This window comes from Colletotrichum tamarilloi (genome assembly GCF_030869305.1).
Source record: "Colletotrichum tamarilloi strain Tom-12 chromosome Unknown Scaffold_78.1, whole genome shotgun sequence".
Taxonomy (NCBI): Eukaryota; Fungi; Ascomycota; class Sordariomycetes; order Glomerellales; family Glomerellaceae; genus Colletotrichum; species Colletotrichum tamarilloi.
Genome location: NW_026849461.1, coordinates 154,154 through 168,500, shown reverse-complemented (window position 1 = coordinate 168,500; position 14,347 = coordinate 154,154). Strand labels below are relative to the sequence as shown.

At 53.9% G+C, this 14,347-nt stretch overlaps 3 protein-coding genes across 3 annotated transcripts; all 3 read right to left on the bottom strand.

Moving 5' to 3' along the window:
- Positions 1-374: 374 nt before the first annotated feature.
- CTAM01_12567 (fluconazole resistance protein 1) lies at positions 375-2,116 on the bottom strand (the record flags this gene model as incomplete). Its single annotated transcript, XM_060528572.1, has 5 exons — positions 375-1,248; positions 1,308-1,637; positions 1,699-1,772; positions 1,836-1,857; positions 1,908-2,116. 5 exons carry the CDS (start codon positions 2,114-2,116, stop codon positions 375-377), a joined length of 1,509 nt encoding a protein of 502 aa, XP_060376847.1.
- A 1,867-nt stretch (positions 2,117-3,983) lies between these two features.
- CTAM01_12566 (AAA family ATPase) lies at positions 3,984-6,060 on the bottom strand (the record flags this gene model as incomplete). Its single annotated transcript, XM_060528571.1, has 2 exons — positions 3,984-5,735; positions 5,791-6,060. 2 exons carry the CDS (start codon positions 6,058-6,060, stop codon positions 3,984-3,986), a joined length of 2,022 nt encoding a protein of 673 aa, XP_060376846.1.
- A 1,197-nt stretch (positions 6,061-7,257) lies between these two features.
- On the bottom strand, positions 7,258-10,851 carry CTAM01_12565 (hydroxymethylglutaryl-coenzyme A reductase; the record flags this gene model as incomplete). The annotated part of the gene is made up of 2 exons (XM_060528570.1): positions 7,258-7,648; positions 7,700-10,851. 2 exons carry the CDS (start codon positions 10,849-10,851, stop codon positions 7,258-7,260), a joined length of 3,543 nt encoding a protein of 1,180 aa, XP_060376845.1.
- Between the last annotated feature and the right edge of the window lie 3,496 nt (positions 10,852-14,347).

The following is a 14,347-nucleotide window of genomic DNA, read 5'->3' as shown; positions in this document are numbered from 1 at the left end:
TCCTCGAGAGCCTGACGAAGCTGATCTTCGGTATATTGAGGCATTATATATAGAAGAAGACATGTGCAAAAGATGAGCCCATTTGGACGCGAATTGAAAATGTTGTGATAAAAGGAGGTTGGGGGTGGGCATTGGGTTGTGGTGGATTTTCGCGTTTTTGTGGGTGCCAGAAACAGGGGGGTGCCAGGAAGTGGGTATGTTGACTTAGCTCTAGTTAGTTGTAATAGCAATAGTATGCTTCATGCTCACTTGTGCCCCCGCTATTGCAACAATCACCGACTCCGTTCTGAACTGTACTCTGAATACTTGCATGTTGGTAAACGTCGTATGTAAGTTTTGTATGAATATGTACACGGAAAGGGGTCAGTACCCCCTCACAAGGTAGCCAGATCTCTCGAATCCTTGCTCGCGAACGCGCTTTTGGCTCTAAGTGTACCCCCGTACCTCAACAACAATGGAGGTACAGCACACAGAACCGTGGCCAGAGTTGCAAACACGGAAGTTGCGACGTTGAAGCCCAAGGAGTCAAACAGTGCTCGTCCGAAGAGAGGAAACGTTGCACTGCAAGTTGAACGTGAGAGTGACATGCAAGCGTAGCTGCTGGCCGAGTATGTCTGATAGCAGTCGGTGAGATATCCAGCCAGCACGTAGTCAAACTCGTTGACTGCGTAGCCTATGGGTACGAGTGCTATCGTCGGGATAGCCCAGTGTGCTGATGTCGTGTAGGGCGGGATAGTCCAGGCAAATGACCAAAGGCCGATAGCCAACAACGGGGCTCCGATGATGAAGCCTGCGAATTTCGACTCGGGTGTGAGTGGTAGCGATCTTGACATCCTCTCGGCAAGGACTCGACGATCGTAAAGACGTGTGAGTGCGCTGAAGACCATACCGATTGCAAGAGGGAGAAAGGGTAAGTTCACCGATGCATCGGTAAAGCCCATGTCGACGTAGACAAGGGGTAGGACCTCGGTGAAGAGGTAGACGAGCCCAAAGGCGATGGCGCTGATGACTGCGGCGAGGCAGACTATTGGCTCGGTGAAGAAGAGTCGGAGGGGGCGGAGGAGGTCGAGCTTCTCGTGAGTCGAAGGGAAAACCTTGTCCGGTGAGGTGGTGTTGGTATTTAGGCCTTGGACTTCGGTGAGTGCCTGAGCCCTCGCTAGTACGACGGAGGGACGAGACTCCCTGATTGTGAGGAGCAGCATCGTGACGCATGCTGTGACTATGGCCGCAGTGTAAAACACCCACGTCCTATGGAGTCCATGATCAGTTATAGTACACTCAAGCTGAGCCAGACATCATGGTCTTACCAGTGAGTACTTCTCATTACCAAGTCACTGAAGACCGGACCTGTCAATATCCCGAGGTTCGCGACCAGTGACCACCAGTACAGCCACCATACCCGCGCATTGGTGTCCCAAAGATCTTCGATGCTGCCCGTGGCAACAATGGTAGGGACAGACGATAACAGTCCACCGATGAAACGACCGACAACGATGCCAGGAATTGTGGGCACCTTGCCGACGAGAATGCATGACAGGCTGTATAGGCCGGTGCTGATTACGTAGAGTTTCTTACGGCCAAAGGACTCTGACCAAGGTGGGAAGAAGACTCCTCCGATAGTCTGGCCGATGAGATATCTATGTGGCAATGTGAGTGATCTGAGTAGTGGAAAAGTGCCCCTTGTTCCATCTCGCTTACGTTGAAACAAAAATGCAAGTCGCTGCAACTGGGCTCAGATTGAGATCGTCGTAAATGTGTCCAGCAACCGGTGACTATTGAAAATATCAGCATCAGTACATACTTATTCAGGTGGAAGACAACTGAGGAGAGCATACTCCTGCGGTGCTGATCATAGTACTAGATAGAGTCAGCTGTGATCCCCAGACAGTAAAACGAGGTCGACATACGTGAAGAACTCAAGAAAGACAATCAAGCACGTATCATATGTCTTCCGCGCCTGGCTCCATTGCCTTGGATGAACGTGCCTTCCCAGCGTCCATGAACCCTCACTCCCAGAGCAAGGAATAACCGAAAGCTCAACATCTATCTTTGGATAGTCCCTCGTCGTAGATGGGGAAGCAGAAGAAGGCGCAGCTGTCAAATGAGTAAAATGCATGTTGAAGGCGGCATGTGGCGTACTCCTCCTTGCTCCAAAATCATTGCGGGCCATGCAAGGACTTTTCTCGCACTCTGTCAAGATGCTCTGCCCGGACGTTGGATATGGAGAAGCACAGAATATGCCAACTCGAAGGATTACAGCCCTGATATATCAATATTGCCCACGTTTGCGCCAAGGAGGTTCGAAAACGTGCGTGTGCCTGCCGGGGAAACTAGTGTGGAAGCGAGTTGGACGTAGTCAAACTCATTGACCGCGTATCCGCGCCGTCCAGGCAAAGCATATGACGGTGTTCTGTTTGGAGTGGCATGTCTCGACCCAGTCTGATAAGACAGCAACCGTTCGCTGACCGCAGTACCGGGAATTAGTTGGACCAAATCGAGCCATTGAATCGGCACCTGAGCCAGGGCGTGGACAAGGGAATTCTCCCGCAGACCTTATCCTTCCAAGAACATAGGGCCAGGGCTTCCCCATGCCTGTCATTACCGCCTTTACCGGGCCTACCCAAGGTGAAAGGAGGGAGACAAGAAGCTCCGAGCATCGACGGCTCATGACTTGTTCACCTCTGAAGTAGGGAGAGATCTAGACTGAGCACGACATGCCATGACAACTCGTCTCCGAACCAATCGCGTCAACGACTCACAGTTTCACCCTTGCAATTCGCTTAGTCTGTTTGTAGTCTAGATGGGTTCAAAACCTTTCAGCCACCCCGTCTCAAGCCAGACCGCCCCGGAGCTGGAGTTTACTTTCCCAGGGGGGGCCAGGGCCAACACACCCAACTTCACCCAGCTTGCCAGCTTTCACCCAAACTTCACCCAACCCAAGAAAAGGAGGCACCCAATCTCCCCAGACCAACGAGACACGGGGCGTCCGCTTGGCGTGACCCGGCGGCACGGTACCATACACGCTAACTGGTCGTGCGTCTCGCGCGATTGGCTCTGGCGGGTTTGCCGGTCCTCGAGTCCTCGTGAGGGGGGCGCCACAAGCGTGTGAGCCGCCTCCGGGACTAGGGCTCTTTCGGTAGAGAGGCAAGTCTGGGCTGAGCTGAGGTGCTCTCAGCTTGGAGCAATATTGAGATCTGCCGAGAGTCATTGAGCACACTTACTTGAAAGCTTCATGCTCAGGAATTTAGGGTCAGAATGTGAATACGGGGAAAGCAGGACTGGGATTGGAAGACTGCAAGTGACTCTCGGGAAGCGTCCAGCTTGCCTTGACAACAAGAAAGCGCTATTCGATCACGAACTCCCACGGTCGTCGTGTTAATCTTGGGACAGAACGAGAAGTGCTGAAGTAGTACAGAGGTGAGCGTTGTCGTCGGGTTTGCTGACAGTCGCCATCATAATTACGACATAGCGTCGATGAACCCGTAAAGGATACGACCAACAAATTGAACCTTTCAGGGCACCTGGCATTGCGTTTGTCTACCGGGACGACAGTCCAAAAAAAGATGGACTCCGCCACCATCATTGCAGAATCGGGTATGTTTGTCGCCTTTCCCCTTGACGTTCGTTAGTATCTACCCGTCCATTCATCTAGCTGTGGGGTCATATTCTTGTTGGTTGCCATGTTGTCTTTGACCAGCGATGTTTGCGTTTGCGTCCCGAGTCTCGACTCTCATTACCCTGTTTGTTTCTGGGGGCTTCGCGCGAGCCGTTGGCTCCTCACTGGTAACAAACAACATCGCACGTCGTCATTTCAACGACTGCGGAGTCAAGAACGCGGAGATGACAGAAAGCGAACTTAATCTTATTGCTCCCCCGGAAAACTCATCAGCACAGGTCACCAACATGCCCTCCCCCAACGCGCCGATCCCGTTGGCTCCCGTGGGCTTCCGCTCCCGTTTACACCGACTCCGAGTCCCCTCTCTCTATCGTACAACCACATCAATGTCACCATCCACACTGTCCAGCTCCCTCTCAAACGTCATCTGGATATCCACAACCTGCTGCAGCTGCTCACAATCCAATCTCCGCTTCTTGTGCGCAGCCAAACTCTTGGCCGTCCGAACCACGTTCTTGATCTGCCGCCCGTTCAACTTGCCCCCGGCAAGCTTCTCATACCCATCCTCGTCAATGTCGACACCGCCCTCGACGTTGCCTAGGAAGTTCTTCCACACCTTCAACCGGCTCTCTCGCGGCAGGTCGTCATACTTGAGGGGCACGTGGATGCGGCTCTTGAAGGCGTCGTCAAAGGTCCGTACGCGGTTCGTCGTCATGAAGAGAATGCCGCTGTAGTACTCGAGTGTGCGCAGGAAGATGGACACGAGACTGTTGCGCTCCATATCGTGCAGTGATCGACGCTCGAGGAAGACGTCGGCCTCATCTATGAGGAGCACCGCCTTCCAGGTACTCGCCAGATCGAGCGTCTTGGTCAGCTTGTCGTCCAGGACCGCTGACGAGGTACCGAGGTCGCCCGAGGAGACAATGTACAGCGGCCGACGGCTGAACTCGGCCACGCACTCCGCCGTCAAGGTCTTTCCCACGCCAGGAGGACCATGCAAGACGAGAATGAGGCCCTTGCCCTTGCCCTTGACAATGTCATCAAACGCTGACGAGTTTGGATCGGTGGTTCGGGCGGTGTGCTCCGCGACAAGAGCCTGCACAAGCTCCTTTTGGGAGTCTGGAAGGACGAGCTGCTCGAAGCATTGCGTGTTCCACTCGATTGGGCTGATCTTGTCGACGAAGAAGTCGAGGAACTTCTTCTCAGTGAAGCTGAAGCCGCGGACCATGGGGCTGGCCAGCAGACATTCCTCGTCCGTCAGAGTCGCAAACTCGGCAGTCTCCTTTGGAACGAGTTCCATGTCGTCGCTCTCATCGTCCTGCTTCCGCTTCCGGCCTGCTGCCTTGGGAAACGAGCTGACGTTAAAGGCGTAGTCGGCCATGATGCGGTGGTGAGTCTCGGCGTCGACCATGACCCGGCCATCAATGTTGAAGCGGCGATTGCGGGGGTCCAACGCTACGCCCTTGTACTGACGGAAATTCTGGCCGGCGAGAGCCTCCCATCGTCGACCGCGCTCAGTCAGGAGGCGCGAAACGGCGTCAGGGTCAGGGTGGTGCGCCAAAGGAAGGGCGTTGAGAGAGGCGATTGGCGAGGCTCCAGAGAAGGCGGGAATCAAGAGGGAATCGTATCTCGTGCCAAAGTCGTCACCGTCAAAGTCGACAAACTCGACGCTCAGCTGGAGACCGGGGCATTGGCCGCAGGTATACTGGTAGCTATTGAGCTTGTACACGCGGGCCTGGCTCATCCGAGTAGCGTAGACGAGGCACCCTGGACGGAAGATGGTCCAGAGGTGCTCGTAGCTCATCAAGCCCTGCTCAAGAAGGTTTGCGCCGTCGACAATGGCATCGTGGAACTCCTCGTCAATAAAGCTGAGCAGCAGAGGGAGGTGCCTGGCTTCATCGGAACCGGGTTCGTGGTCGACAGCGGTGTCGGCCAGCTCCTGACGGTAGTGGTAGAGACTACGGGGAGGGAAGTCGACGGTGATGTTGGAAGTCAGGTAGGATTGGCCAGGATATTTGCTGCCAATGACGTCTCCCAAGATATTCTTGAGTCCGGGAGAGTTGACCTCAAGTGAGGTACGGCAGATGTACTTGTTCTGGCCGTCATACTGGCGCGTAATCTGAATGCGTCTGTGTGAGAGGAGAAGGTAGCTAGTGGTGGGGAGGAGTACTTACGCAGAGTGCATACTTCTCGTACCAGTTGATCTTCTCTTGGGGAATGTCCTCGTCTTCCTTTGGTTCGGTGATGTATGGGTGTCCCTTCTTTGTCCACCGCTTCTCCAGGTGCTTGACCTCGATCTGCATGGGTGCCTTCTCAAGTTCCTCGCGACGTTTCTTGTCTTCCTCGGTGAGAACTCCATTGATCTCCTCCTGGTCCTCTTCATCAAGGGGCTGCTGAACTGAATATTGGCCCGGGCCGGGGGCGGTTTGCCTGGTGCGTGCCATTGTGAATTGTGGAGGCCTTGATGATAAGGTCTTGGGGTTTTTCAAGGAGTGGAGTCTGTGGGAGATGAGAAGATGGTTTGTTTTCTTCAAGCCAGATATCTCTAGATCTCGAGGCTCTTTATACTGAGAACCCAAGGCCTCAAGATGTTTTAGAATGCCTCAGCCCGTGATAGCCTGCCTAGAATCTCGGGACCCGGCAGGACATAGGTAGGCAGCCGTACCCCGCTCGGACGGCCGTCAAGAGTCATCGGCTCCCGGAAACGCATCGGATTGACGGGAACAAGACCATCTGTGAGTCAAAGTCCTATCGATAACCTTGATAGGATTCAGTAAAATGGAGGAAGACACCGAGGTCTGCGGGGTTCTGGGCTTGTGTTATGCGGCATGGTTCTAGGCCGGCGGGTTGCTGCCTGCGTCGCCTGAAATCCTTTGAGCCGCGAACCAGCCTAATGGACCGAAAGTACTTTCGAGCCTTTTATGGTACGTTTCGACTCTTTGGACTTGCATTCTTGCATCATTGCACATGGTATTCCTTGAACGCTACCCAATAACATCGCTAAAGTTGGTTGATCAAACCGCCCTAGGCTACGGCTCAAGAGTGATGCGGCAAGTTTGCGTCTTGAAAGATTCGGAAGATTGAAGTTGGACGCATCATTAGATCTTTCGATCTCAAGACTAGACTTGAATCGTTGTACTTGCACAATCACCTTCAAGACTCTTGAGGCTCTGAAGCGTCGTTGTCTTGGGAGTGGAGAGGATGACAAGGGGCCACCAGCCACACGGCAAGGCAGCCGCCTCTGTGGCGCATGATTGTGGCGCGAAGGACCCTATTGATTAGATCATCAATGGCCAAATGAGTCTCCTCTAATTCTGCCTTCACTTGACTGAGTGAATAGTGACAACAATACGCTGTAGTAAATAGAGGATATGATGCACATGGATGATATCACGGTAGACGTCTAACAGACTCGTCTAGGACAAAGAAACTCTTATGTATCTGATTCTACATACAAGCTGGCGTGGCCAGCGCACCGTCTTGCGAGGTGCATGATTTCTTCCCCCTGCTACTGTAAGTGCAATGCAGCGTATGCGAAAATGGTGCATCAATCGCCATGTAATGTTTACTCTATCCCCAAAACTCCATAATTATGTCTCATGCCTTTTTTTCTTTTGCGTATATACAGCGACTAAGCGGACTCAACGACGCGCCCGCTCGACAGCCGCTGCGCTCTTGCCAGCAGCCTTCTCAACGGCACTCGTCATGGCCAGGCCGACGGGTGTCATGGTTCCGCTGGCCGGAGCCGGCGTGTTGGTCCGCGTAGGGGGTGCGGAACGGTTGTGCTGCATGTGCGCTCTAACAAGGTGACCGGCAGCCAAGGCACTGCACAGTGACAGTTCACCAGCCAGGACACCAGCAGCAATAATACGGGCCAGACGGCGGGCGTTCTCGCCTGGGGTTGTGGGGTGGGGACCGCGAACACCGAGCATATCGAGCATGGCACTCTGGGGCTCAAGAATGGTTCCGCCACCGAGGGTACCGACTTCAAGCGAGGGCATGGAGACGGAGATTTGGAGAGAACCACGAAGGCTGGAGACCGTTAGTGGTAGCACATAAACATGGTACAGAATCGAGACTTACTTCTTCATGATGGTGATACAGTTGGCACTCTCCACGACTTGCGCAGGATCTTGTCCGGTGGCTAGGAAGATGGCGGCGACGATGTTGGCGGCATGGGCGTTGAAACCTCCGATGGAACCAGCCATGGCAGAGCCAATCAGGTTCTTGTCAACGTTGAGCTGGACAAGAGTGTCAACATCACTCTTGAGGACGTTCTTGACAACGTCGGCGGGGATAATAGCCTCGGCGACGACACTTTTTCCACGACCGTCAATCCAGTTGATAGCGGCGGCCTTCTTGTCCGTGCAGTAGTTACCAGAGACCGAAACGATGCTCATGTCCTCGAAACCCTCGGACGCCATGACGGAGAGAGCGTGCTCGACACCCTTGGAGATCATGTTCATACCCATAGCGTCACCAGTGGTCGTCTTGAAGCGAATGTAGAGGTTGGTTCCGGCCAGCGCAGTCTTCATGGTCTGAAGACGAGCAAAGTTACTGGTAGAGTTGAAAGCCTTCTTCATCGTGTTCTGGCCAGCCTCGGAATCGAGCCAGATCTTGGCAGCGCCGGCACGTTCCAGAGTCTCGAATCCGACACAAGGTCCACGGGTCATGCCATCGCCAGTGAGGACGGTAACTGCACCGCCACCAGAGTTGATGGCCTTGCAGCCACGGCTGGCAGAGGCGACCAGGACACCCTCGGTGGTAGCCATGGGGATGAAGTAGCTCTGTCCGTCGATAACAAGAGGGCCAGCGACACCGACAGGCAGGGGAAGGTAACCAACGACATTCTCGCAGCAAGCGCCAAAGACACGCTCCCAGTTGTAGTTGTGGTAGGGAAGCTTGGAGCGCTCGAGACCGTTAGTCAAGTCGGAAGTGGCGTTGGTGCGGGAGATGATGGAACGGCGAATCTTGACAGCGCGAGTGAAATCCTTCAAAGTGCGTTCGAGAGAGTAACCAGGAATCTTGCCACGGAGAGACATGCCGACAATCTCCTGATCAGTCATCTCGTGCACACGCTTCTCGGCAATCATCTTCTCGAGCTGGGCAATGGTGCGCTGCTCGACCGGAGTGGCAGGTTTACCAGATTTGGTCTCGGACTCGTCGTCGGTCTCCGCGGGTGTGGCAGGCCTAGGCGTCTCGGGAATGTACTCGCCAAGGGGCAGGGTAGCCGAATCGGTATCGTTAAACTTTTCGGCGCGAGCGAGCTCCTTGGGGTCGATCTGGTGGTCGGGGACGTTGGGATCCTTGATACCCCAGCGAGCAGCGTTGAAGAGGTAGCCGTTCAGGGCAACACTCATGGCGAGGGCAACAATGATCCACTTGGAGAGAACGGGGTCCTCGAGACTCTTCAGGATACTGCCAACCATACGGCCGCCCATACCGTAGCTCTCGAAAGTATCGTACTCATCCTCGTGCTTCTGGCCAGACTTGCTAGCAGGAGAAGGAAGCGCGTAGTGGATGGAGGGGTACTCGAGCTCGTACTTGATGGGTGTAAGGACAGTAACAACGGTGGGGCGCTCGTTGGCCTTTGCGGATTCTAAAATGGCGTCGAGGCCGTTTGAGGCAACCTTGAAGGGGTCGACAGGAGGAGCAGTGACAACGGCGCTGAGGCCGCCAGTGAGGGAAGACAAGCTGGGGAGAGAGCTAGAGTTGCGGAAAGGAATGGTGCAGATGTTGATGGCGTTGATCAGGACGAAACCGCTGACCATAAGCACCTTAAATTTGGGAACGTTGCTGCTCTTCATCTGCTTGCCGAACAAAGAAGTCTCCTTGGGGGCCTTGCCGTCGAACTCGGGCCAATCGTTGCTCTTGGCCACGTTCTCGGCCACGCGGTGGCTGACGCCGTCGTCTTCAAGGGCGCGGCGCATCTGGACATGGCGCTTGATGCGGTTGATCTCGAGCTTGATGCTCAGGATGGCGGTATAGAAGGAGAAGAGAAGGATGCAGTCGAAGAAGAGAATCCAGGCGGCAAGGAAGCAGAACTGCTGGAGGCCACCCTGGACGCCAGAGGCAGCACCGAGAACGAGAATGCCGATCTCGATGGCGTAATCCTTGACAATATCGTAGCCCTTCTCCTTGATGGCTGCCTGCACAGCGTACTGGATGACGTTGGGGGATGACACGTCGGACTTCTTGCTGGACTTTCTGGTATCCTTGTTCTCTTGCGGCCGGCGGTGCTCAACAGCGTGGGAGAGCACGGCACGGGTAAGAATGATGTTCTTCTCGAATCCAATGGTCACAACCAAGAATGGCAGGCCCTCAGACAGCAGCACCATTGTGATTGGGACACCGAGCTTGGTGGTGACAAGCAGACCAAACAGGAAGGCGAAGACGGAGGAGAAGAGGACGTTGGTGAAGAGCCAGAAGTTGGAGCCCATGCGGCGCATGGAGAGGAAGAGGGAGACAAAGGTCAGGTGCATGGACAGGTAGCCAAGGACCATGATGAAGATGTCGAGAGCCTCGGCGTTCTTGAGCAGATCGAGGAACTCTGTCCAGCCATTGCGAGCCCACTGAACCAGACTGTTGCGGGTGTGAACCTTGGCAGCCTTCATAATCCACATCTTCTTCTCCTTGCCGTGCATTGTCTCGGTCTCGTCGCTGGTGGCATCGGGAATCTCCTGGGCTACTGACAGGAACTCGGCGGCCTGGGAGTAGGGTACGGCGAAGGCGAGAGCACTGTCCTGGGAGTAGGTGGTGAGAGAGTTGGAGGTCGAGGGAAGCGAGGTAATGGAGAGGTTCTGGGGAATCGGGACGGCGTGGGTGCGCGGGGCGGTGTTGATCGACTCGGGAGACTGAGACTCGGGGAAGACGAGGGTCAGGAGGGCCTGGTGGTCGACTTCACCGGCGATGGAGGCCTCGGGCTCGACATTCTGCCATTTCCAGGCAGTTTCGGGACCGGCTTGCAGGCGTCGGCTGCCCTCGACGAGGGATGACCAGTCGGCGGTGCGAACGCTGATGGTGGCATCGAACAAGCTCTCCTGCAGCAATCCAACGTAGGAAGTGCTGGCCAAGACCGCAACAATGACAACGGTATGGATAGGGTGCGAGCAGGCGAGCTTGGAGAGGAACTTCAAGGCGGGCGTGATCTTTTTGTTGACCCAGGAGGGAGCAGCGGCCTGAGCGGCGGGCTGCTCACCCCGAAAACGGCGGGGGAGAAGTGTCGAGGATATCATGGCGAAAGTTGCGGTGAATCAAGATCGTCTATTAGAAGGAAGGCATTGGTGTACAACGACCGAAGAGAAGAGGACGAAGGCGGAGCCTGTTTGTTGCGATTAGTGATTGAAGGACTTTCGGAAGCCGGGCAAGAGGCAATTGTGCGCGAAAAGACGCGGAGGGGTGGTTGGTGTCTTTGGTGGAAGAGAGAGGCAGAGAGCGATGGGTTGGCTGGAATTTGGGTTGAGGAATTTTGGCGACGGAGATGAGATGGGATTGTGTGGGATGCGCGCTGCGGTGCGGTGCGATGCGGTGCGGTGCAATGCCGATTGGAGGGTTGTATTGGACGTACCTGTTGAGCCAACGCCGTTGACGTCGTTTTGGAGTTTAGATTTTGCAGCAAAGTGCCTCAAAAGCTCACACACCACGATGACACGAGAGAGGGGGAAGAGAAGTTTTCGAGAGGGACGGCCAGTGAGCAAAAGAAAATTAAAGAGGTGGTTGCGAAAGGTGTCGGAGATCGAGGGTGGTGGTCGCGGAGAGCCGAAGTCGCAAGGAGCTGTTGAAGTGCTCGAATCGGAGACGGGAGTGGATTGCTCAGTTCCTGTTGAAGAGGATGCCTTGCAAAAGGGGTGGGGGGAGAAGATCGCTCAGAAGGGGAGAGGGAGAGGAGCAAGTTTAGAATCAAGAGTCGCGATGCAACGGGCAGCCAGGTACCTTTTAAAGATATGGAGACCACCACGGCACTAAGGTATTCACAAGTGGCGTAAGGTAGCGGGGGGGTGAGGATCAAGAGAGCAGAGAAACAGACAGGATAAGACCTTGTGGTCAAAGGAGCAACAACCTGCCTGACCTTGATAAAAAGAGGTGTGAAGGATAAGATAGGAGAGAGGCACGAGGGGATAGGAGCGAGCTTGAGCAATGGTTCGTGTTCCTCCCACCTTAACTTTCGCAGTAAGTACCTTTACAGTAAGGTGCAGGGAATAACAACACAGAAAATAAGATCAAAAAACCAAAAAAGAGAGTTGCCAGACACCCGGATGCTTGTCAATGGCACAGCGAACGGAGGGAACAAGCAGCCAGGTGAGGTGCTCTAGGTACTTCTTATTTTGTGACAAAGCCTATACGTAAGAAAGTATCTCGAGGATCCACTTTGGGACGGAAAGTGAAATGATGGTAATCCCAGCGACATGTTGGCGCAAGTTGTGTATCTTTTTTTTTTTTTTTTTTGGTGGTGGGCAATGAGGATGAGCAGTGCCAGCCATGGGATGGCCATTCTGGGCCAAAGAGGAACACTGGAAGAGAGGGAAAAAAAAAAGTGATGAATTGGACAAGGGTAGAAGATACGTACCTAGTTGCTGCCCCACCAAATGCAAATTTACCGATGATGGTCCGCGCCGATGTACCGCGGGACTCTGAGAGGTACACTCGCAGACTAATCCCAGAAAGGCAGAGCACACCGTCGTATTATCACGCTGAACCAAATGCACACAGGGTGCTCCCGTTGTGTCATGCCCAACACCGATTCGTGAGCTTCAACGGTCCAAGGTACCTACCTAGTGTTCATTTGTTTCTTCAGAGGCTGGCAGACGTTGGGCGTTGTGACAAGTTGGTGCGCCTGTCACCTCCCATTCGCGGCAGCAACCAGCCTACCTTGGGTATTGCCATCCGCTAAGACCATCTTGCGGAGTGTTGGGAAAGGCCAGGCGGGCACTAAAGGCTTCCATCGTCACTAACGTCTATCACAGTATCTTTTGTACGTCCAACTTGGGCAAAGTGCGAATGTTCAAAGCCAACCTAATACCTAGGTAAGCGCACGTAAGGCAGTAGCAAATGTGTCATTGGGAGCCACGGCACTGCCTAGCTGCAGACGACGCACCCGCACGGATGGCGCGTCACATCTCATCCACTCGTTGCTCTTTGCTCTAGGTAATGTGCCATACTATGTGGCTCTGCTGTTAGTCTCTGCGATTTTTCGGTCAGAGAGAACTCAAAAATGTCATTGGAGAAGCAGCAGTGGAAAGGTTTCGTTCTGCAGAATAGATCAACAGCTGAGACCCAGCTAAATCAGCCTCAAATGCAGTTTGTTCGACTTGAAGGTGTCGTGTTTGCTTGATGATCTGGATGTTTGAACCCCAAATGTACCCATCTTATCAGCTTATCAGGCCTGCTTGAGACATGCAGCACACCTCGCTTCCAAATCGAAGAAGCCGATAACGCACCTCAAGATCAGCCACGCTTATTCGTATCTTGCCTTTGGCATAGAATACTCTGGTGCCTAATTCCAATGGAAGTCTGTCTTTGAGAACTTGTCAAGACTCTCAAATGTCCAAGAGCACCGCCGCCTGGTCGCCGCGTCATACCTACAAACACGGGACCTGCTGCGACAATTCTTCAGCTGCTGTGCCCCAAAGAGACGGATGAAGCAAGGTAACCACAGACACAGCAGGGACGGTGGTAGTAAGGCGTCGTTCGGTGCCTTGGTTGCGTCGAGGGCTAGGCGTGTTGCAGCACCTGTGCGCCATGCGTCGTGCGTCCTTCTGTGTGGTTAAGTCGCTTCTGGAAGGCCGCCTTTTGCTGTTGAAATGCGTCGAGGTGATGGGAACGTGGGGCTCCTTTACCTTAAACAACCCGAAGTGAAACCTGAGCTCAGATGAAGATGATGAACTGTGTATCACTGGGCGTGGTTTCCTTCTTCGCATCCTTTTTCGTAGGGTACCTTACCTTGGTATCCGTACCTTCCTCGATACAATGAAGGAAGGGAACAGTTCTTCTTTCCAGTCCCAAATCGAATGAGAATTAACACCTACAAAATGTCCCGATTAGGAAAGGCGGCTTTGATTAGAATTGCAGTGGGTCTCCCGCTCCTGCAGCAGTGCAACGATGGTGGATGGCTCCTTCCTGCTGCTTTTCGTTGGCACTGCATTCTGCTCCTGCATTTGAGACGCCATTTTTCTAAAGGTCCTTGCTACAATTTTCCCAATTCCGTTTGGTTGCAAAAACAATTCAGTTCAACTCCGTTCATGTATCCATCATCTTGGACTTACGTTATCACGGATAGATAGCTGTGCCGCATGAGCCTCACCAGCGACATCTCACTGCTGGTACGAAAAGATGACTCTGCTCAAATTCCTACCTCAGTCTCACGATGCGCAAGACCCCTTGTCGAAAACTCTTCCATCCCCTGCCAGCCTCCCCAGATGGAGAAATGCCACTCGACATGGCCATTCATCCAGATTGTATTAATGCCCAGACGGGAGACAAGAGACTTTTCTCTGCCCTCTTCCAGCCTTCTCAAAGTCTCTAGCCTCTCTCGGACTATCCCCTCTTGCGGGCCTGATCTGATAATGAGGGAAAATCCTCCTGCCCACTCAACTTGAATCCCCCCTCCTCCCGGTCCTTTCTCATGTTATCTTGACGTTTCCGGCCTTGGTGGGCATCTGTGGGTACAGTCCGGCGGTGAAGCTCCAGTCACGGTCAAAGGTTCGTCGCCAATGTCCATCAACGTCAGATCTG